Consider the following 20,934-nt stretch of genomic DNA (forward strand, 5'->3'; position numbering starts at 1 on the left):
ATTTTCTTCCAAAGTTATACACAGAGTTGCCATATATCCCGGCAATGCTACGCCTAGATATCTAATGCCAGGATAAGTGAAAATACATGTCCACCCAAAGACGTATGCACGAATGTTCAAAAGCACTTACAAACATAGCTGTCATTCAAAAGATCAAAATATAAAAGCAGTTCAAATGTCCACCAGTTGGTAAACGGGTAAGCAAAATGTTCATCCAAACACTACTCAGCAATGAAAAACTAACAAATGACTCACACACGAAATGACAAGGAATGAATCTCAAAAGTACAAGACTACGTGAAAGAAATCAGATGTAAAGGGCCATATATTGTATGAGTTCAGGTAAAAGAACTGTCAAGAGAAGGCAAACACAGAAACAGAAAAACAGTGGTTACCTAGGGACCTAGTGACGTGGGTGGGATGAACTGCAAACAGACACAGGGGAACCTGGATGATGGAATGTTCTAAAGCTGGATTTTGTGATGGTTGCATAACTCTAAAAATTTGCTAATACCATTGAATAGTATACTTATAATGCGTGAGTTTTATGGCATCTAAACTCGATTCAAAAAATGTCTTTAAAAAAGAATGCCTCTAATGGGCTAGAAACTTTGAGAACTTTCTGGAAAACCAAAAGTAAATGGAAGACAAAGGACCCGTGGTCAAAATATATAAAGAGCTTCTACAGATCAATAAAATGATGACTAACCAAGTAGAAAAAAGAACAAAAGACATGAACCACAAGTTCACAGAAATGACAACAACACGGCCAATAAACCAACCAACAGAAAGATGTTCAGCCTCACTGCTAAGAGAGCAGGTGCGATTTAACTGGGATGTCATGTTTTTACCCATTAGGTTGACAAAAATGCAAGGTTATCGCCTCGGACTGATAATGGAGCATTAAAAACTGTTGGACACTGCTGGCGGGGTGTGTATTGGAACGCCTCCGGGGACTGCCGAGCGGCAAGGACTAAACGTAGAAAGGGCCGTTTCCTGCATTCCGGCAGTTACACATGTCGGCTCAGAACCCAGGGAATTCTGACACCAGTTTGCGAGATGGAACCACTGTCTGCCTGATGGGAAGGTGGAAGCCACCTAAATGTTCATCCACCAGCCCGGACGAGGGTTTGAACAGGAACCACAATGACCCTTGCATGACAGTCTCTGCAGCAGTCTCATGACAGTTCTACCTCGCAGGGTGGAAAGAACCTACACAGATTGTTGAGTGAAAAGAGAGGCGAGTTGGAGGGCTTACTTGCATCCTTAAAACTCAGTCAAACAGAGGGGAAATGTGAGTGTGGATAAAGCCACAGGCTCCCTGATGCTCCTGGAACACCCCGCTGGAGTCTCCCACTTTCTTTCTGTACATTTATATAAATGTAGAATTTTCATTTTTTTTAAAAAAGAAATGTGGTTAGCATTACCCTGAATGCACTCTTCTACAGTTGGTTTTTTTGGCTTGATGATGGGTTGGGGAGGTCTTTCCTTCCCGTGGAAATGTCCACAGACTTACCTCACTGTTTTTATTAGGTGCTTATTATGATCATCTATTTTTTTGGGGGGTTACTGGGGATTGAACCCAGGGGCACTTAACACTGAGCCACTGAGTCAGTCCTGTAGTCATTGGCTCCCGACTAACCCATCAGAGGTCCTATGTCAACAGGAGTTGGGGGACACAGTTCAGTCCACAGCACACACATACAGCAAATATTTTCTATTGCAGTTAGCTTTTGGGATTTTGCTTTTGTTTGGTACTGGGGATTGATCTCAGGGGTGCTTAACCATTGAGCTACTTTTATTTGTATATTGAGACAGGGTCTCACTAAGTTGCTGAGGCTGGCATTGAACTTGTGATCCTACTGCCTCAGCCTCCCTAGTGGCTGGGATTACAGGTGTACACCAGTGCCCAGCACTTTATTGTTTTAATAGTGGTGGTGAAATACACATAACACAAAATGTACCATCTTTTTTTTTTAAATTTTTTAGATGTTGATAGACCTTTATTTTATTTATTTATATGCAGTGCTGACAATCGAACCCAGTGCCTTGCACATGCTAAGCAAGTACTCTACCACTGAGCCACAACCCCAGCCCAAAATGTACCATCTTCAGATTTTTTTGGGGGAGGGGGTACCAGGTATTGAACCCAGGGGTGCTTAACCACTGAGCCACCTCCCCAGCCCTTTTTATTTTTTACTTATTTATTTATTTTTGCAGTGCTGGGGATTGAACCCAGGGCCTTGTGCTTGCAAGGCAAGCACACTACCAACTGAGCTATATCCCCAGCCCACTATTTTTTATTTTGAGACTGGGTCTCACAAAGTTGCTTCGGGCCTTTCTAAGTTGCTAAAGCTGTCTTTGAACTCAGTCCTCCTGCCTCAATCTCCTGAGTCACCACCACGCCTGGCATCTTAAGTTTTTTCGAGTGTACAATTCAATGATGTTAGGCACAGTGAAGCGGTTGTACAACCAATTTCTAGAACTCTTCATCTTGTAAAACTGAAACTCAAGGCCCATGAAACAATGTTCACTCCCCCAACCACAGCTCCTGGTACAAATGGAGCCAAACAAGACTCACCCTTTCGTGATGGACGCCTCTCACCCGCTTCACATCCTCAAGGCACACTCACGTTGTAGCGTGTGCTGAAACTGCAGCGCTTTTTTAGCTTGCCTAACATTCCGTTGCACGTACAAACCACATTTTATTAATCCATTCATTTATTCGTCAGTGGACACGAGTTACTTCCTCAGTACTTTCTGGCTATTTTGAGTAAAGGCTGCTATGAATAAGAGCATACAAATATCTTGTTTAAGACCCTATTTTAATTCTTTTGGGCAAACCCAGAAGTGGAATTGCTGGATCATATGCTAGTTCTATTTTTAATCTTTGAGGAACTGACCTGCTGTTTTCCATATTGGCTGCCCAATTTTATAGTCCCACCAGCAAAGGCTCCAATTTCTCCATATCCTGGTCAACACTTTTTCCTTTCTTTTCTCTCTCTTTCCTTCCTTTCTTCTTAATACCAGCCATCTGAACAGGTAAGAGATGATTTGACTTTGTTTTTGATGCTTTTTGTGACATAGGCAAGCCAGAAGTCAGAGAACTAATCGTAGTTGAGTTTAAGGGCCTCAACTTTAGCCAGGCAGCTTATGTCCAGGACTCGTCTCCACCAAGTTCTAGCTGTGCAAATTACCCCAGATCTCTTTGCCCAATCTAAGTTCTAAGTTCTAAGTACTGCTGCTCTTCTAGAGTTGTAAAGTTCAGTAAGATAAGGTGTAGACAGACCTAGCACAGGTGATCTCAGATTTAGCAATCTTAATGCGTCTTCAAAGGTCCTTTCTACCCCAAAGTAAAGAAACTCCTATCTTCCCCCTTCTAAATTCTTTCATAGCTTTGGCTTTCACCCCTAGGTATGTAAGTGAATTGAAATTTATTTTCTACATGATTTGCCAAGGTGATGAGTGTGTTCTCACCACACACACACTGATTTGTTCATCTCTTACTTTTGGCTGCAGAGGGTCTGTTTTTGGACCCTCCTCTCTGTCAACTGATCTATTCCTGAGCCAAACCCACTCCCTAGAGCTTTGGAAGAAGTAGGGCTGGCCAGTTAGAGGAAGTCCCTTTTGTTCCTTTTGGAAACTGGCTTGGCTCTTCTTACACTCGCCTTTTCTAAACTCAGCCTGTTAGATAAAATAATAGTAATTGTGGCAAGTTCTGGAACGCAATATCCTGAGAAACTAACCTGGGGGAAAACCGATGTGTTTGATGCCTTTTATCCTTTTGCGGGGAAACTTCTGTCTCCCAGGATACATTTCTCCCTTCTCTCCTACTCCCAGGTAGGTCTGAGAGCTTTTTCTAATGGATCACACCAGAACCACTGTGGATAAAGGCCTTGTGATCCTACTTCCCCTGGAACAAAGAAGGCAACAAATTGCCAAGTGACATTTGAAAAGGAGCTGGACAATCTGCCTTGGAGAGACCGGTCACTCAGAGGTGGCCTTGGCAACACAGCTGACAGTGTGCCAGGACAAGTCCTGGGCCTCCTGGATTCTCCTCCAAGGACTCTGAAAACAGGCATTTTCAGGGGAACAACTAGAGAGTTCCACACTCACAAGCCCTTGTGTCTGGGGGTTGGCTCTGACTCCCCCCTTCCCACTGTACAGATGGAGCGAGCGAGTTTGCAGGCTGGAGAGACAAACCTTGGTGGATCTGGTCTCTCCTCTCTCCCCAGAGCAGAGCAGGAGGATCAAGTGCTACCTGCTGGTAGAAGAGAATGTACTGTCCTCAGGGCTCCATCCGCGCCCCACCCACACCACTGGCCAGGCTCAGGATTTCACTTTGAACTGGCCCGTCCCTCGGTCCCTCGGAGTGGGCCCCCACCCCTCTACACCTTCCCCACTTTAAGAAGAGACCAGGGCTTGGTTCATGCTGTTCATCAGGTTTATTGTCACTTGCAGTGGGCAGCAGGGGAACAGGACCCCACCGTGGCAGACACTGGCCACCACCGCCGGGCACTATTTACACCCAACGCCACCCGGAGGGACACATCCTCACTGGCAGCAGCTGCACTTCTCGGCCTCGGCCTCGGCCCCCTCGCCGCCCTTGCACACACAGTCCTTGGCGCACTTCTCGCACTCCGCAGGGCAGCAGGAGCAGCAGCCTGCAGACAAAATGGGGGCGCCTCCTGAAGTCCCCCACCTGTCCCCATCAGAGGGGAGGGGAGAGAGGAAGGGCGCTGGGAGGCGGGGAGTCATCCCGTTTAGCCTGGCAGTCGCTGCCGCCTTCTTAATCTCACACCTGGTCTGACTCAGCATCTATGGTGCTCCACCTGCATGCAGGGCTCTCACGGGGGCGCCCCCTGGTACTCGCTCATGGCTCCTTTGGTGGGTGCCAGGAGCCCTCAGGCATGGTGAGCTTAGGTCCCAGCTCGGGGAGTGCTAGGCCTTAAGGAGAAAGCTTGCAGGGCAAATGGCCTTGGAAGGGGCCTTGCAGGCTCAACTCGGAGGAGCTGAGATGGTGCAGATGTGGAAGGTCAGGGAATCCAGGGGGATGTGTGCCCGGTCTTACACCCGAGGGAAGAAGGCAGCCTTCCTCCCCGCTCCGATTCTCTCCATGCATTTTATACTGCTGCGAGGTGGGGGGTCAGATTGAGAGGAACCCACAGGCCTGAGATGGGCCAAGGACTGAAACCCCCAAGCTACCCCCAGCCTGGCTCATCGCCTCCCCAGGCACTGGGGGTTTGGAAGAGTGGGGCTCCGGGGAGAGGCTGGACCGGAGGAGCTGTTCTCCATCCCCAGCTGCCCGCTCAAATCTTCTGGAAATTAACAAAAACATCTCACCGCCTCCCCACTGTATCAGTCTCTACGCTTCTGTATTTTAATGTCTGTCCTGGGGCTTGTGGATGCGGGGCCTGGGGGTCCCTCGGTATCCAGCCAGACGCCGAGGGGGGAAGGGGCTGGCGGCGGGGGTGCACTCACTCTTCTTGCAGTTGGTGCATTTGCATCCCTCGCACTTGCAGGAGTCAGTGCAGGTGCAGGAACCACCTGGAGTGGGCGAGGCCACAGGAAGGGTTAATGCAGTAAGACCCCGGTGGCCCCAGGCCTAGGAGGAGATGCGCCGAATCCCCGTGCTCTTCGCGACATAGGCATCCTCATCCTTCACGAGGTTCAAAATGGGAACTAAGGGGCCCCTCCCCCAAGTGTCCTTGAGCGAAGGCGTGGGGTGTGGGGTTCTTTGCCAGCAAAGGGGTGCGCTGTGTCGCAGGAGGGAGGCAGGGGCTCACCGGTCGGGCAGGGGCAGGTCTCAGGGTCCATGTCGGGGCAAGCAGCCACGGGAGACGGTGACTTGGCTCCTGCAGTAAGTGGACGCACTGCGTGGCTAGTGGCAGCAGGTGGCAAAGCTTTTATAGCCCCAGGCGGGGGCGCGCATGCCAAGCCCGCTGGGCGCCCGCCCCTGCGCACAACGCCCGCTTTCCGTCTGTGCGCACGGGTCCCGGCGCACTGCGGCAGCTGTCCCCGTCCTCGCCGCGCGCGCTGCTGGGACGCTGCGCCCGTGCCGGATCTCCCCGTACCCGCCCGGCAGCCGTGCGCTCAGCCGCTCCCGGCTCTGGGGACCCGGGATGCGGCCGCGGCTGCAGCCACCACCAGAGCAAGCCCGCACGTACCATCTCTGGAAGTGGAGGGAGACAAAGGTGTTTTGTGCATTTTTCAACCCTTTCCTGCCTCGAATCCCCGGTATCCTAGAATTTTGGGCGGCAGTTTCGTCCAAATGGGGTGCTGAGAAAGAAATCCGTCACATCAAGCCTGGCGTGCACCAACGAGGGTCGCTTTCCTTTCCGCCTCCACCCTGCCCAGCACCTTGAGATCTTTGACTCCTATTCCTCCGTTATACAAATTAGGAAAAGAAGGCCTGAGAAGAAGACCCGCATAGGTCCCAGAATGAGCCTGAGCTAGAACCAGGCCTGGAATCCAGAGCTCAGGGCGGGTGTTAGTGGGGGCCGGTCCCTAACCCTCCTTCTCTCATTCATTCAGGAAAAGGGCATATCAAAATCAGAGGAGACCAGTAAGATGCATCTATTTCCAAAAGGAAGCCTAGGTACAATGATGTCGCCAAATGCTTAGATAGCAGATTTAGATGCAAAGTGAGAAGAAATTTACTTTGCAGGTAACGGGGAACAGTTACCTTCTACCCCAAGTCCAGACCCAGATACAGCTCTGTGGAATAACTCCCCCACTTCCCCCACCTATTGCTGGTGTTCTGACATCATATGCCAAGGACTAAGCTGGGACAAGGACAGGCACCGTGCACTCCATCTCTGACGTCTTCCAAGGGTGCCCACCAGGAAGATCCTTGCAGCTGAGCAGGTTACTGAGGGTGATCCCTACAGAAGCAAAGAGTGAGAGAAAACTGCTCTTCAACAGACAGGGTCCTCGGGGACAGGAAGTTGGGGAGAGGGGAGGAGGGGACAGGGCTAGAAGAGGCGCTCTGTGAAGGGCATCTTAAAATGCCATTGTGTGGTCTATGGTCTGTCTCCTTGGTCCCTCTGAGACTTTCCAAAAATCTGCCTTGCTTGCCAACATTTTCACAGAGTTGGAGACAGGGTTGTGGGGTAGGGGAAAAGCATTAGGATGGTCCCAAAGGAAGGACAGGGCCAGTTTTAGGTGAAGAACCAGTCACAGTGGGAAACATGGTGAAGAAATCTGCCCCAAGATGAAAAAAATTTAAAGCACAGCCCTGGGCCCAGAGAGGGCAGGCAGCTGTCCTCCAAAGCCAAAAATAGAGTCCGAAATGTTACATTGAGAGTCAGAGGCTGTGCCTGTGGAAATGTTATTTCTGACACTGGTTAGCCATTCATGTCCTTGCTGGAAATCCCAGTGTCCTCACAGGGAAAATAAAGACATTCGATCCCCAGGAAGCAGGGGAACAAAGGAAAAGCAAGAGACAATGGGTCACAGTCTTCAGAGAGAGGAGGCTGGGGTCCAGACATGATGGCCATATGGTGACTCCCACAGGGAGCACTCACTTTTCCTGCCTGTGGTGCAGAGGCCTTTCACGTAATTGTCTTAGACTTCACCTGAGAGACAAGGCTTGCTTAGGAAAGGAGTTTACAAAAAAAAAAAAAAAAAAAAAAAAAAAAAAGATAATCCCAAGTTCTTGTAGTACCGTGTTTGAAAACTGGAGGCCAGAGGGCAGAGGGGTCAGCATCCTTAAGTGGCTGGAACATCCATTTCCCTCCCCAGAGTGGAAGTTCCTCCACAAGTCCTCTCAAAGGCTCTGAATACCTCTCTCACCCTAAATTTCATTTCCCTTTAGAGACATCCTGGGAGCCCCATCTCTCCCTCTTCGTAGGGGTTCTGAGGCTGCTCCCTAGGGAAGGCTTCGGACTTTGGTTTTGCAGGAAGGGGATACTGGGACTCCAAGGAGAGACTTAGCACAGCTCCAGCTGTCCCCTTCGTAAAGCTGAGCCTCGGATCCCCATAGGAGCTGGACAAGTTCTAAAAAATATGAGCCGGAAATCCCTCTCCCCGAATGTTAGCGGCCTGGAGGCCTCTAAACGGCCTCCACAGAGGGCCCCAGCTAGCTAGTTTCTTTAAACCTTTCTTTGCAGGACCAACATGTATTGGTCTATGTAAAGTGGAATAAAGAGGGAAAAAAAATGAGAAGAACAAGGAGGAGAATATGGAGGAGGCAGAGGAGGAGATGAGGTCCTTTATCATCTCAGCGTTTTGAGCCTAAAGCCCAGGGTGGTTCAGTGGTTCCCAGCCCCCAACCCTGGCACCAGACTTGTGTCTGTACCTGTTTTCATTTTTCCTGAGGGGACTCTGGCCTCACATTCCTCTTCCCGAGGCCCTGGCCCTCGGGGTTTCTGTATCTAGGCACCTCCTCTTCATCCCCTGTGGCCTCGCAGATTGCTGAGCTGGGATGGCAAACTCCCTTCTCCCCAGCGATGGCCGAGATATTGAGAAACACAACGTCTTTCTGAACACCCTGCCCCTCATTCTTGAACTCCTCACCCCTCAGGCCTCAACCTCCGTGACCCCTGAGAGGCCTTTCATGTCCCCTCAACCCCCTTGCACCCCTTGAACATTCTCACAATGTGAAATCTTGTCATCCAGACCCGGGTGCCTGTCCTCCTCCTCCCCAAAATACCCAGGCAACTCCTGGATTTGCTTCTTTCTTTGCTTCTTGTCTTGACTCCAATCTTGCTTTCCCTCTGAAGCCCACCATGATCAGCCTATTTAAAACTGTAACACACACCTCAACTTCTGGGTCCTCCTGGTCCCCTCTACTTTGCTTAGCCTTTCCTTTTTTTTTTTTTTTTTTTTTTTTTAACATCTTCTAACCAATTAAATGACATTTATTTGAAATGCTTCCATATTGTCTGTCTCCTCCTGCTAGAACCTAAGCACAGGAGGGCCGGGAGCGGCTGGTGTTCACTGATGTATTGAAGTGCCTGAGAGTGCCTGTCATACAGGACTCGCTTCGTGAATGACATGAGTGATGAATGAATGAATGAAGACATGCTGGTCGAGTTCCCACGGTGATTCTACCACTTACTAGTAATGTAACCAATTACTACCAAGTTACTTAATGTATGTATCTGTGCCTTGTGTCACTCGAGGGAAAAATGAGAATGTTAGTTCTTGCTTTGTAGATTCATCGGGCTTTAAATGGGATGGTGCTTGGAACGCAGTGGGGACTTTAGTCGCTTTGGTTCTCATCTTTTTAAAAATGAGGGGGTCAGGTGAGGACTCTGCAGGGAGCCTTGATTCTCAGAGCTCCTGGGTGACACTCAGCCTTAAGGTCAACCTTGGCTCTGTGTTTCCACTTGATGGCAGTTCTATGGGTGTCGGCTTGGGCCACCTGAGTCTCACACACATGGTCCACACTCCAGGCCCTGCCTGCAATTCTCATGCTTTGCGGGAGGAGTTCGCTGAGACTTGTATCTTTTCACTTAGTTTAAGGCCAATGGGCAGGAACAAGTAGCTGAGGGGTGGAGATCCCTCAGGTTCACACTGACTAAGGGATGGAAAATCCCCAGACGGTCTCAGAAAAAAACAAAGAGCCCAGCAAGTCCCACACCCTAGTTGAAATTGATCCCAATGCAGGATTAAGACTGCTTCTTCTCAAAGAATTTCTCAATTTACTATCCTGGGACTGAACCATTGACCAGGATTTTAGGAACCTGGGTAAACAATGGAATGCAAAAAGGAATTTGCAAATATGCTTATCTGCAAATAAAGCCTTTTCTTGGAGCAATCTCCAATGAATGAATGTTGCATAAACAATTTTGTCCACAGGGCAGATGAAGCTGGGGAGGGGCACTGGTCTAGCAGGCTCAAGCTTTCCAGTTTGAACTTGCCTAGAAGTAACTTTGTGGTCTCAAAGAAGACCTTCTCTAGTCTGTACTCAAGTTTTCACATGGGTTGACCAGATAATTGCTAGTGGCTTCACTTGCTGGGAGTTTTCTGTGCACCGGGTGCCATGTTGAACACTGTGTGGAGCTAAGAATTTTACACATTATCTAATTGGCTTACGTTAGATATTGCTTGTTCATATTTTTATTGGTGCATTATAATTATACATAATAGTGATATTTGTTATCTATTTAAACATACACATGATATAAATGTTAAGCATTGTTGATACAATTTTTGTAGGAGAGAAAACTGAGGCTCAGAGAGATTAAGTGACTCGTCCTGGCACCTGAAATCTAAGTACCGTGGTATGCAGCCTGCCCTGGTATCTTTAATTCAATTCATGAATTCCAGTTTTTAGGCACTCTCAGACAGTTGATTATACTTTGATACCTTATGTGCAAACTTCATGGAATTGCAAAACTCTCAGGTGTGCAACTAAGAAAGTCCACCTACTAGGTAGTCCCACAGACCCTGGAAATGCTCCACTCAGACCCTCCATGACCTGCAACAGCCCTGAGTCAACCCACAGCCTGGCCCATGGTGCTGTGCATGCTTTCCTACATCGGAGGGTGTCAAAACTCTGACCTCATGCTACCTGTAAGAACAGACTGTCCACTCCAAGCAGACCTAGCCTATACCAGGCTTCTTTCCAATGTGTCAGGGCGCACTCTCATCGGCTGGAGACCCAAGTCTCTGAGTCCGAAGCAGTCATTGTGAGTGGCAACAACTACATTCTGGATGCCTAAATTCTAATCTTTCTAAGTTGATTTCCCAATGTCACCATGCTATTGATGCCCCAGGAGTTTTACCCTTGAGTTGGCAAAATGCCCTGCCCCTTTCTGTCCTATCCTGACCCCACTCACCCCAGGGTTTGAGCAATGATCCAGAGTCTCCTTCTGAAAACTGCCTTATTTTAACAGACTAGGAAAACAGACTGCATGGGTCTTGGCCAAAGTCACGCAGCAAGGTTGTAATGAAGCTAGAATTTTTTTTTTCTTTTTCTTTTTTTTTTTTTTATTGTAAACAAATGGGATGCATGTTGTTTCTCTGTTTGTACATGGAGTAAAGGCATACCATTTGTGTAATCATAAATTTACATAGGGTAATGTTGTTTGATTCATTCTGTTATTTTGAAACTAGAATTTGAGTTGTGTCTGCTGACTTCAAGTTGGATTCCCCGGTCCAGCTTCCCAGAGTGAGATGATTTTACCAGTTAACCTTGAATCACATAATAACAAGGCGATTCCTCTTTCAGTTCTCTCATCAATCTTCCTGATGACCTCAAGGAGACTTTGCTCGGTGCTGAGATGTCAGCACCGTCTCCAGTGCTGCTCTAGCAGCCCCCACACTTTTTTTTTTTTAGCAGAGTGAGGGCAGAGGAGTCAGGGAAAGGACAGGGGAGGAGCCTCAGTACCTAGCTATAAATGTTATGGTTTTGCTGTATTTTCTCTGTATTTATCACCATGGTTACCTCCTGTTTATGGCAAATGATCCAGTGTCTCCCCAACAGTAGTGATACAAGATTTCCTTTTAAAATAGATTTCAGTATAATACTAGGCCAGCTGATATGTAATTATGACTAAAATTAGGTGGTTCTCAAAGGACGGCAGTCAGGGAAGCCCTGCCCCCCATCGGGCTGGCGCCCTGAGCGCACAAATCCATGTCCACTGCTGGTTCTCTTTCCTCTCCCTTCCTGCATCCTCCTAGCTGGGGACCACTGTGTGGACACTGTGTGGACACGGGAGATTCTACTCCAGGTTGGTCATGGGTGGGACGGGGTGCCCCACGGGGAGGGAGGCAGGGAGAGCTGCCTCCATCTTTCAGAGCCACTAAGGTGGCCGGGTTCCTGATGTCCCTGGCTCTAAGGTCTGCAACACAGGTGCTCCCGAAGGCACTGAACCTCCTTCTAAGGTCACAAGGACAGAGGTGGCCTGCGATCTCTGACTTTGTGACTTTGGCCAACATCCATGCTGTCTCTGGCCTCCTCACCTGTTAAAGCCAGGCAGATGGGGCCATGGCACACTTTTCAGGAGTCTGAGGATCACTGCTGACGCCCTGGGGTCAGCGGGGCAAGGACAGGGCAGGGAGGGGCAGGGCTCTTTGCTCAGGTGCATCCATAAAGCAGTGACAACTGGGAGGCTGACGTCATAAAAGCCCAGGCTCCTGTCAGCCAGTCTTATCAGTGAATGCACCGCGATGACTATGTCCCTGTAGCATGCCGATCTTAGTTCTTTTGAATACGTCGGAGAAGTGGGAAGTGGGATGGCCGGGTCATATGGTGGCTCCATTCCTAGTGGGGTTTTTTTTAAAGTTTTTTTTAGACATTATTTATTTATGTTTATGTGTTGCTGAGGCTCAAACCCAGTGCCTCACACGTGCTAGGCAAGTGCCGGTGAGCCACAACCCCAGCCCCCTTCCTAGGTTTTTGAGGAGTTCCAACTGCTTTCCAGGTTAGTTGTACTCATTTGCGTCCCACCAACAATGTTCCCCCCCACATCCTTACTGGAATTTATTATTACTCATATTCTTCATAATTGCTACTCTGCCTGGAGTGAGATGAAAGCATAGGTTTGATTTGCGTTTCCCTGATTGTTAGAGATTTTGAACATTTTTTTCATGTTTCTTGGTCATTTGTGTTTCTTCTTTTTTTTTTTGTGGTGCTGGGGATTGAACCCAGGGCCTTGTGCTTGTGAGGCAAGCACTCTACCAGCTGAGCTATCTCCCCAGCCCTGTGTTTCTTCCTTTTGAGAAATGTCTGTTTAGTTCTTTTGCCCATTTATTGATTGGATTATTTGTTTTTTGGGTACTGAATTTTTGGAGTTCTTTCTTTGGGGGCGGGGTACCTGGGATTGAACTCAAGGACACTCCACCTCTGAGCCACATCCCCAGCCCTGTTTTGTATTTTATTTAGGGACAGGGTCTCACTGAGTTGCTTATCACCTCTCTTTGCTGAGGCTGGCTTTGAACTCGTGATCCTCCTGCCTCAGCCTCCTGTACCACTGGGATTACAGGCACGCGCCACCGTTCCTGGCTAAGTTCTTTATATATTCTGGATTTAACCGCCTGTCAGAGGAGCAGCTGACCAAGACTTTCTCCCATTCTGCAGGCTCTCTCTTCATGCTCTTACTCATTTTCTTTGCTGTGCAGAAGCTTTCTAATTTGATGCCATCATACTTACTGATTTTTTGGTTTTATATCTTGAGATTTTGGAGTCTTGTGAAGGAAGCCAGTGCCTGTGCCAATACGTTGGAGTGTCAGCCTATGCTTTCTCCTGGCCGTTGCAAGGTTCCTGGTCTCATTCATAACCTTTGGTCCATTTTGGTTCGATTTTTGTGCAGGGTGGAAAACAGGAAGCTCATTTCATTCTTCCCCACCTAGATACCCAGTTTTCTCAGCACCATTGGTTATAACAGCTGTCTTTTCTTCAACTTACATTTTTGACACTTCTGTAAAGTGTCAGATGGCTGTAAGGATGTGGCTGGAAGACTGGCATTCCTCAAAAGGAATCACTGTGGTGTCAGAGCAGAGTTTGCATCCCCCAGTTTTGTCAGTTATTCGATGGTGATACTAATACGCTTAACTGTTGGGTTATGATGAATGTTCCATGAAATTCTTCACGCAGACTGTTCAAGACATGACGGATGCTCAGGTAAGAGTAACCCTACCGTCACTCACCTGTTTAGAAATCTCCAAGGATCTGAGATTAGCAGATAACACCCCAGTTCCCCTTAGCTTACCTTTATAACTCTCCATACTCTGGCTCCCACTCACCTGAGCCAATCAAATGTGATCATGCTAATTCAGAAATACATCCCAAGGTGTCCTGTCTCTGTGCTTCTGCTCCCTGTCACCTCTTCTGGGGATATTCTGCACATAATTTCCCTCTATTTACCATCTTACACATCCTGCTCAAATGCCACCCCTTGAGGAAGTCTCCACTCCTGTCGGCAGCCAGACATTCTCTCCTTGGAACTGACCCTCCTTGGAACTCTTGGATCTTGTTCAGATTATCTCCTACTTGTAGGAAAGGGGACTTCTCTCCAATAGACTCAGGTTCCTGAAGGTGGGAACTGAGAGGGATAGTTCCCTCCTCTCCTATCTGTGTGCATAGCAAAGTTCCCTGCACACCTGAAATGTCCTTTAAACATCGAGTGAATGAATCTACGTGAGAATGGAACAAATCTCATTTGGGTCCCCTTGAAGGCTGGACCTTGAAAGGAGTCAGGCTGAGTTTAATCTATTAACAAAGCTACCTTGAAGCTTCTATTGCTCTGCTTTGCCTAAATGAATAACATGGTGATGGATTTCATATCACAAATATGTATTGAGCAGTGCCTTAATCCAGACACGAGAGGCACAAAGTAGAGTAAGATAATGTCCATTTTGTCCAGGAGTCCACATCTGGGTGGGGAGAAAGCTGTTTAATAAAAATTGACACAAGCGCCGGGCATGGTGGCTGCAATCCCAGCAACTCAGGAGGCTCAGGCAGGAGGATCCCAAGTTTGAGGACAGTCTCAGCAACTTGGCATCTCAAAAAAAAAAAAAAAAAAAAAAAAAGGGTTGGGTATGGGGATGTGGCTTAGTGGTAAAGTGCCCCTGGATTCAATCCCCAGTACCAAAAACATAAAAAATCAACATGTGGTAAGATAAATGCTACTAAGAGTGCAGAGCATGGGAGAACCCAGAGCTTTTTGCATAAACCAATCTTTCCTCTGTCCTTTCCTAATTATTAGCTTCCCAGATATGGGGATGGGGCAGCAGCTTGACCTAGAATTGAAGTTCTCTCACACCTTAACTTACTTCAGTGTTTCTCAGCTCTGGGTGATTTTTGCCCCCCAGGGACATTTGGTAATGTCTGGAACCAAGAGTTGTCACGCTTAGTGCTGGTGGTGCTAGTGGTGGGCTTATGGTTCGATACCTTTGGCATCTGATGGATAGGGGCAGGGGATGCCGCTAAACTTCCTACAGTGCACAGAATCCCAAATGCCAATAGGACCAAGGTTGAAACAACCCCCCTGCTTTACTCTATCCTGTAACAAACCTGCTATGATTCTTAACAGCCCAAACATGTAGGGAAGGGGTTCAGGGGACTCAGAAGCCTTGCTTTGCAAGTTCTGACTCAGCCTCAGCTTGCGACTTTGGAGTCAACCGAATGTAGATGGCCATGCTACCCTGCCTCCCTGATGAGGCTCAAATATGAGAACTCATTGGGGATTCTTTTTTAAAATATTTTTTAGTTGTCAATGGACCTTTATTTTATTTACATGTGGTGCTGAGGATGGAACCCAGTGCCTCACATGTGCTAGGCAGGTGCTCTGCCACTGAGCTGCAACCCCAGCCCCAGGGATTTTTTTTTTTTTCCTCAAAGGCAGGTAGGCAGTGAGACTGAACTCAGAAAGGGACGGGAGTTCTTTCTAACCTGCATCTATTGCAGTCAAATGGCCCAGACTTTCTGAGACGGTTTCAGTTTCAAAGACTTTGTCCTTTCCTTGTCTTCAGAAGTAAAACTGACAATCAGGTCACTTGTACCCAGATTTTAAAAAACACCTCTCTCTTTCCAGCTTGGTCTTGCTCCCCAACCCCCTTCTCTTTCTTCCCTATTGTAGAAAACTTTGGGAAACTTAAAAAATACAGGTAATGTTTCAAATATAAAGATAGAATCCTACACTAGACACTTATTTACAGTGATTTTTCATTGCTCCTCAGTATATTATAAACATCGGTCCATGACATTAATTTCACTTCTACAATTTTATTTTAATAGACCCATTCCAAAACTGATTTAGTGGACCCTCTACTTTGAGACATTTTTACTGTTTCCAAATCTTCACTATTATAATTTATGCTGTGATAAGCATTTTGATAGCATGTGTATGTGTAAATTCATGACTTTTTTGCCTTAGGATATAACATTCCTTAAGATAGATTTTCTGTCTCAAAGGATACATATTTTTCCCTTTTCAAATGTACTTATTTATTTTGAAACATGCTACTTGAATAACTTTTGGAAAATTCTGACAAATATAGGGAGAAAGAAAAACATTATCTCTTATCTGTGATTTCAACACAACCACTATTGATATTTTAGTATAGTTCATTTCTCCACTTTGTAGTCTATGCAGTTTATTTATTTATTTCAAATTTGCTCAGAGCCCCATTTGTAATCCCAGTGACTGGAGAGGCTAAAGTAGGAGGATCACAAGTTTTAGGCCCGCCTCAGCAACTTAGAAAGACCCTGTATCCAAAAAGAAAAAAGAAAGAAAGCCTGGGATGTAAAGCACTCGTGGGTTCAATTCCAGTGCAAAAAAACCCCCTCAGAGTCAGGCATGCGGCACAGGCTTGTAGTCGCAGCAAAGGAGGAGATTGGGACAGGAGGACGGCTTGAGCCCAGGAGTTTGAGAACAGCCTGAGCAACATAGTAAGATACTGTGTCTAAAATAAAAAAAGAAAAAGAAAAACCATTGCATAACTAATTGAAGCCCATTCTCTGTTTAGAATGTTACCATAACCACTTCCTGTTTTTGTTTTTGTTTTGTTTTGTTTTTGCATTTTTAATGGTTGTATCATATCAAATTGGGTGCATGGACCCTAGCCTATTTGAATATTTTAATAGATTTAGACTTTAGTTTGTTTCCAGTTTTCCATAATTGTAAATATCACTGCAATGAACATTTTTTGTGAGTGAGGTTTCTTTCTTTCTTTTTGTTTTTCCCTGAATTTGTGGTAAATTCTTTTCCCCCTAGTGCTGGGGATCAAATGCAGGGCCTCCCACAAGCCAGGCAAGCCCTCTGCCATTGAGCTACATCCCTTGCCCTAAATTCCTTATATTTCCAGAAGTGAACCTATGGGGCCAAATCGGAAGAACATTTTTGTGGTTCTTTCATGAATATCGTCAAATTATTTAAAATTTTTGTGCTTTGTGAATCTGGGAGGTTTTCAGCCGTCGCCTTAAGTTGGCCTTTGGAGAGCTTATGGCGAGTTGACCTCCCAGCGGCCGCCGTGTTCGAGGGTCCTAGGCTCTTTCTGGGCTCCAGCAGTCCCCAAGCCTACAAGATCGAGCGCACCGTGCTCTCAACCCTCGTGCCACTCCGCAGGACTCGGGTTACATCGGCTGCACCTGCTACCGGGCCCAGTGCGCCCCCTGCAGCCGGCGTGAGGGATTGCGCTCCCAGTCCTGCCGCCTGCTCTCCTGTCACACCCTCATCTGGTCTCCGTCCCGTCCAGGTTTGGCCTGACTATGTGCAGAGCACGTTGGCCTCTGAGACCTTCCTCGTGCCCCTCCTTTTCTTGACCTGAACTCTGTTGCCTTGGAGTTTCTTCTTCCAACTCCAGTGTTCAGGGTCACGTGCAGCCAACCTGCTTCCCTATTGCTCTCCAACCAGCTCGTTTTTCCTCAGGGTCTTCAGGCTACTCTATCAGCTGGTACCGCCAGAGCTTGAGGTCCTTTGCTTCCCTGTTTCTTCATCTGTAGAATGGAGATAATAATCCCTATCGTGTGGGGCTGTTGCAAAGATTAAAAATATTACCAATAAAAAGCCTAGTTCAGACTTTCAGCTCAAGACGTAGACTGAACCCGTGGATTTACCTCTCCTTCCTGAACATCCATTGAAAGAAACTTAAAGAAGGGCAGGTTAAGAAAAAAAAAGAAAAAAGAAAGAAAGAAAAACCATAAAATTGCCGCCAGGAAGGTTTACTTGGGACAGTACGTCGGTGGATCAGGGATTTTAACATATTTCTGGAATGCAAGAATGGGTCAAATCGCATGGAGGGTAAAGGGGCACAGAGAAAGTCATAGCTCCAATCAAGTCGTAGAGATGTCTGAAAATGATTTTCTTGTGTTTTGTGTTGTTCTGGTGGATCGAGGTCAAGATAGAAGAGCAGAGTTGGGAGGGAGCAGAAGCCAGGGCCTCAGTGGACAGGTCCGACTGTAGAGCTGCCACGTGGGTGGTCACGAGGCCTCTTTCGGCTGGGTGTGTACAGCTCCATTATTTCCTCCACTCTGAGATGCCCAGGTTTCCCTGAGGAAGTGGGGTAATCAGTGTAGGAAGCTCTGGGCCTTCAGATAGAGCTCAACCCCAGAGCACAGCTCCCCGCCTTTTGACCCTAAGGTCTGGCCAGGCTTGCGTGCCACCTATGCATGCCAAATCCAAGTCGGAGGGTCAACAAACCCCGCCTGCCCCCACAGAGCTTGCTTTCAGCCGAAAGCAGCAGAAATCATTCAAGAAAACAAGCTTAACAATGAAACCCTTTTAACTCATCAGAGATTCAGGAAATTACTTCATTTACAAAATAAAAAGCAAAATATAATAAACATTCAAAAAAGTTCTTAAGTGTTTACATGTGCTTGACATTTTAATTATTTTGTGTGTGTGTGTGTGTGTGTGTGTGTGTGTGTGTGTGCTGCTAGGAATGGAACCCAGAGTCTTACAAATGCTAGGCAAGCACTGTATCACTTAGCTACCCACCCCCAAGCCCAATTTGACAAAATTTTAAAAAATCAATGAAAGGGTTACAAAAGGCCAAGATCCAAGTGACAGATCTAGTGTCTGTTGGGGGCTTTCTTTTTTGTTTCCGGGTGACTGGAGAGACACCAACTCTTGAGTCTCCCCTTATAAAGGCACTAATCTCATTCATGAGGACTTCCTTTTTAGTTACCTTCTAAAGTTTCCACCTGCAAAAAAAAAAAAAAAAAAAAATCACATTGGGGATTCAGGTCTCGACATAGGAATTTGGGGAGTGCACAATTTAGTCCAAAGCACGTGTGCACACATGTGCGCGCATACACACACATTTGAGAATATGAATTTATATGAGTGATGTTAATTGCTGAGTATTATAAAATATTGCTCATTGCCTTGCGCAACTTCTATAGTTAGCATGAAACCATGAATATCCTGGAAACACAAACTGAAATGCAAAGAAAGGCAAAAACATGCATGTAGCACCCTAATGGGAAGTGATGGTGTGCGACTCTTCAACACCTAGGCTCTTGGAGAAAAAGAATCAGATGGGGCGGCTCATTTGCATTTTCTCTCCCTCTTCCCTTTTGAAAGCTCCCTGCGCTTTGAAAAGACTTTGTGTCCATCTCTGATATTGGCCTTAGGACAATTCATAAATTCTCCTGCACTCAAATATAGTCAGTTTTTGTTTTGAGGACTTAAGGCAAGATATGGAGAAGTGTTTTCCTGGGGCCTGAGAGATGTTAGTACCAGGAGCAAATGTTTAGAATTACTTGATTAACAGTGCCAGACAATACCAGCTCCTGAGTTATGGAGGCTCCAGTGTGTTTTGTAATAAATTTGGGGTTTGAGGGTGGTGTACTGTGGGCTCTCCAAAGCATTGGCACGGACCCTTCTGGCCTGGGTCTGGGTGGTATGGCCTGGAGCCTTCTCTCTGCCCCACCCGCACAGCATAGGCAAGAGTTAGCCTCTGAGTCAGGCAGACTCAGGTCCCAGTCCTGCCCGTGACTTGAAAAAAGCCATTGAATGTGTCTGAGCCTTAGCTCTGGCATCTGTGAGGTGGAGTTGTAACAGGTTTCTCCTCCAGGGCGGTTAGAGCAGGCCAGCCCCTAACATTCGCAAGGCCTGAGGCCAAAGCAAAACAGAAGACTGGCCTGCAACTCACCCCCTTCTCTTCCCACCTGGCTGGTTCCACTCTAGTAGACTTCAAAACCTGTCCGGCCCTACTCATCATCCACACGTGGTCCCTCCTGAGAGCAGTGCCTTTGGCCATTTTCAGGTTTAGGAGTGAACAGACTCATGGCATGGTCCCTTCTCAGAAGGAAGAAATGGGAAAGGGTCATACGCGGATTCTGGAATTGGGTCTAGGGTTTCAGAGCGTTATCCAGAACGATAGGAGCTTGAGCGGGGCCGGGGGACTGGACCTGTGAGGAGGACGACCCGAGAGACCCGCTGAGGCCGGGTCCCACGCTGTCTGGCTCCAAAGTAGTCCTGATTATGCAGTTTATGGACTGCCTAGCACAGTGCTTGGTGCGGCTCCTCTAAGGGCTTTGGGATGACACGGGATGGCATCCTGTGGTCGTGAGGTTGCAGGGAAAGCAGCCAGCCCGCTTGACCAAGGCAGGAGGCCCTTGTTCTTCCCAAGACACCCACGAAGTTTGCAGTTGCCAGAGTGACTTGGCAAGAGCCTTCTTAGAGACCAATAAACAGAAGCCCACTAAAATCCCTACTATTTGTGTAGATGCTTAACTACAGTTCCTCCCGACACCCTTGCCAAAAAGGCACACTTCTCAGTTGAGGAAACTGAACCTCAAGAGGTTAAGTGATTTGGTCAAGGTCATCTGGCAGGGAGGGTTGGGGGCCAAGGCCTTTCCCTTGCACTGTGATGTGTCTAAAGCACAACCAGCCCAGGGAGACCCAGTTGATTTCCACACAGGGGTAATGACTGAGTAGGTTGAGAAAGTGCTGGGTAGGAGGAAGCACGCTGTTAATCCTGCTCCTCCTTTTGCTGACACTGAGCCTGTCCCCATGGGATACCCTGGAGCTGCCCTGTGACCTTGGAAAGCACTCCATTCTCACTCACTCTGTATCTGAAGGCTGCTGGAGAGAGGCCGGCAGAGGAGAAGACGCTGGTTCAGGCCCTTTGTGGGTGCCTCTCAGAGCTCGGGGTGTCCTCTCTGCCGGAGGGTCATGGTATAGTTGAGAGGCAGAGACCATCCCCGTCCCTCTGCCAGCCTCCAGGGACTTCAGCCTGCTCAGTTGCCCAGCTAGGAATCATTTCTTAGGAAGTCTGCCTGGGCTTCCTTGTTCTTGCACCTCTACCAGCTTCTCCTTCCTGTCCACATCTGCCTGGTCACCAGGCAAATAACCAAACCAGGGCCGTTAGTACCCGCTGTGTGCTGATGGCCTTGGGGTCTGTTCTAGCTACACACAAACTCTGCTCATGACTCATTCGCTGCTCAAGTTCACTGAACATCTACTTTTGCATGATGAGGCATTCTGGACCAGCGCTAGGCCAGGAAGTTCAGGCTAAGAGTGGGTTACTCCCGAA

The 20,934-nt window shown here is 47.5% G+C and overlaps 1 protein-coding gene across 1 annotated transcript; it reads right to left on the reverse strand.

Annotated features, from left to right (window-relative positions):
* Window positions 1-4,426: 4,426 nt before the first annotated feature.
* Window positions 4,427-5,969, reverse strand: LOC306647814 (metallothionein-3-like). The gene is made up of 3 exons (XM_079117337.1): window positions 5,787-5,969; window positions 5,482-5,547; window positions 4,427-4,664 (listed from the first exon to the last, which is right to left on the reverse strand). Exons 1-3 carry the CDS (start codon window positions 5,815-5,817, stop codon window positions 4,555-4,557), a joined length of 207 nt encoding a protein of 68 aa, XP_078973463.1. The 5' UTR covers window positions 5,818-5,969; the 3' UTR covers window positions 4,427-4,554.
* Window positions 5,970-20,934: the final 14,965 nt, after the last annotated feature.

Source organism: Sciurus vulgaris, assembly GCF_902686455.1.
Source record: "Sciurus vulgaris genome assembly, chromosome: 17".
In the NCBI taxonomy this organism is placed as follows: domain Eukaryota; kingdom Metazoa; phylum Chordata; class Mammalia; order Rodentia; family Sciuridae; genus Sciurus; species Sciurus vulgaris.